Here is a 1,640-nt window from a genome sequence, read left to right as displayed (position 1 = left end):
GAAATGCCCCGAAGTCAGTCCAACAAAAGTCGAAAAACACGATTTCATATATAGCCAAAAACTTACCTACACACGATTTCTTCCGTTGAAAAAAAAGATGCCCCGAAGTCAGTCCAACAAAAGTCGAAAAGGACGATTTCATATATGGCCAAAAACTTACCTAAACACGATTTCTTCCGTTGAAAAAGCAGATGCCTCGAAGTCAGTCCAACAAAAGTCGAAAAACACGATTTCATATATAGCCAAAAACTTACCTAAACACGATTTCTTCCGTTGAAAAAAAAGATGCCCCGAAGTCAGTCCAACATAAGTCGAAAAACACGATTTCTTCCGTTGAAAAAAAATAAAAAAGGTGCCCCTGATGTCATTCTAGCAAAAGTCGAAAATTGAACCGTTCAGAATAGAATCTACAAATCCATGGGAAACTTAAAACGTGGTCTATGCTTATGCTGATATCTGTGCAGAGTAATTTAGAGTTTTGGGGAGCACTAGTATTTGCAAATCCAGATCCTTGCATTTTAGGTTCTCCGTTCTTCATGGGCCATGGCAATCCTCCATGAGAGATTTTGTTGCTCGACTCTCCTCATCAGCCAAACAATTAAACTATTCTACGGAATGGCCATTTTTCTCTTGTTGATCATTACTCTCGAGTTGCAGATTTGCAAGGCACAACGGTTGTGCAGATACGGTGTTAACTGGCAATATGTTTATGTGTGCGACCAGAATAATTATAACTATACAGAAGGCAGTACGTTCGAGGGAAATCTGAATACAGTCATGAATAGTCTTATCAAAGACGCGTTAAAAACAGGGTTTAACACATCTGTGTATCGCAAAAGTCCTGACCAAGTATATGGCCTCCTTCATTGTCGGGGAGATGCAACAGCCGAGCAGTGCTACAATTGTTCACAAGTGACAAACACTACACTTCGACAAAACTGTGGGAATGCCCGCGGTGGTTTAATTTGGTTTACTCACTACTTTTTACGTTATGAGAATTATAATTTCATCGGACAACTGGATACTAATGAAGCATGTTATACTATCTTTGGGAATGTCAGAAGCGCTAATGTCTTTGATCAGGCTCTTGATGGCCTATTCACCAAGTTGTTATCTGAAGCAACGTCTGGATCTAAATTATATGCCTCTGGAACAACCAGAGACTTTTTGTTTCGAGATATTTATGCTATGGTCCAGTGCACCAGAGATATATCTATTGATAACTGCTCATCATGTCTGTCGGGACAAGTAGCTCAGCGCCTTCCAATGAAAGTGAAGGATCTCAGTCTTTAGCGGCAAGCTGCAGAGTTCGCTATGAAATCATTAGTTTCTTTAACTCGACTTCGTCACCACCCCCTGCGGAAACGCCAGTGGCTAATACACGACAGAATCATAGCAGACCATCCAGTAGTAGTACGCAGAACGACAAGTCTTCAAACAAATTACCCATAATTTTAGGTGTTGCTGGCGGCTTGCTTGTGCTGTTATTGGAAATTTTGGTTGTAATTTGAAAATTAATTATTTGAAGCCAATAAGGGTAGTCTAGAACCAGATTGAAAGTCTCAAAAACTATCACTTCACTCAACATGGATTTTCAGATACCATAAGTAAAATTTGTTGAGAATTTATGATAATTCCAA

General features: G+C 39.6%; 1 protein-coding gene across 1 annotated transcript; it reads left to right on the top strand.

Moving 5' to 3' along the window:
- Positions 1–615: 615 nt before the first annotated feature.
- On the top strand, positions 616–1,293 carry LOC149198406 (cysteine-rich repeat secretory protein 38-like). The gene has a single exon (XM_089403689.1). The coding sequence runs from the start codon at positions 616–618 to the stop codon at positions 1,291–1,293; it is 678 nt and encodes a 225-aa protein (XP_089259815.1).
- The last annotated feature ends 347 nt before the right edge of the window (positions 1,294–1,640 follow it).

The sequence above is a fragment of the Pinus tabuliformis genome, chromosome 2_1, assembly GCF_031772625.1.
Source record: "Pinus tabuliformis cultivar Carrire ecotype Pingquan chromosome 2_1, CPIR1, whole genome shotgun sequence".
Classification (NCBI taxonomy): Eukaryota; Viridiplantae; Streptophyta; class Pinopsida; order Pinales; family Pinaceae; genus Pinus; species Pinus tabuliformis.
The sequence above is the reverse complement of the archived record's forward strand: the minus strand, read 5'-3'. Positions and strand labels throughout refer to the sequence as shown.

Coding starts and splice junctions, on each gene's coding strand:
- LOC149198406 (XM_089403689.1), top strand. CDS start 616: ATGGCCATTTTTCTCTTGTTGATCATTACTCTCGAGTTGCAGATTTGC.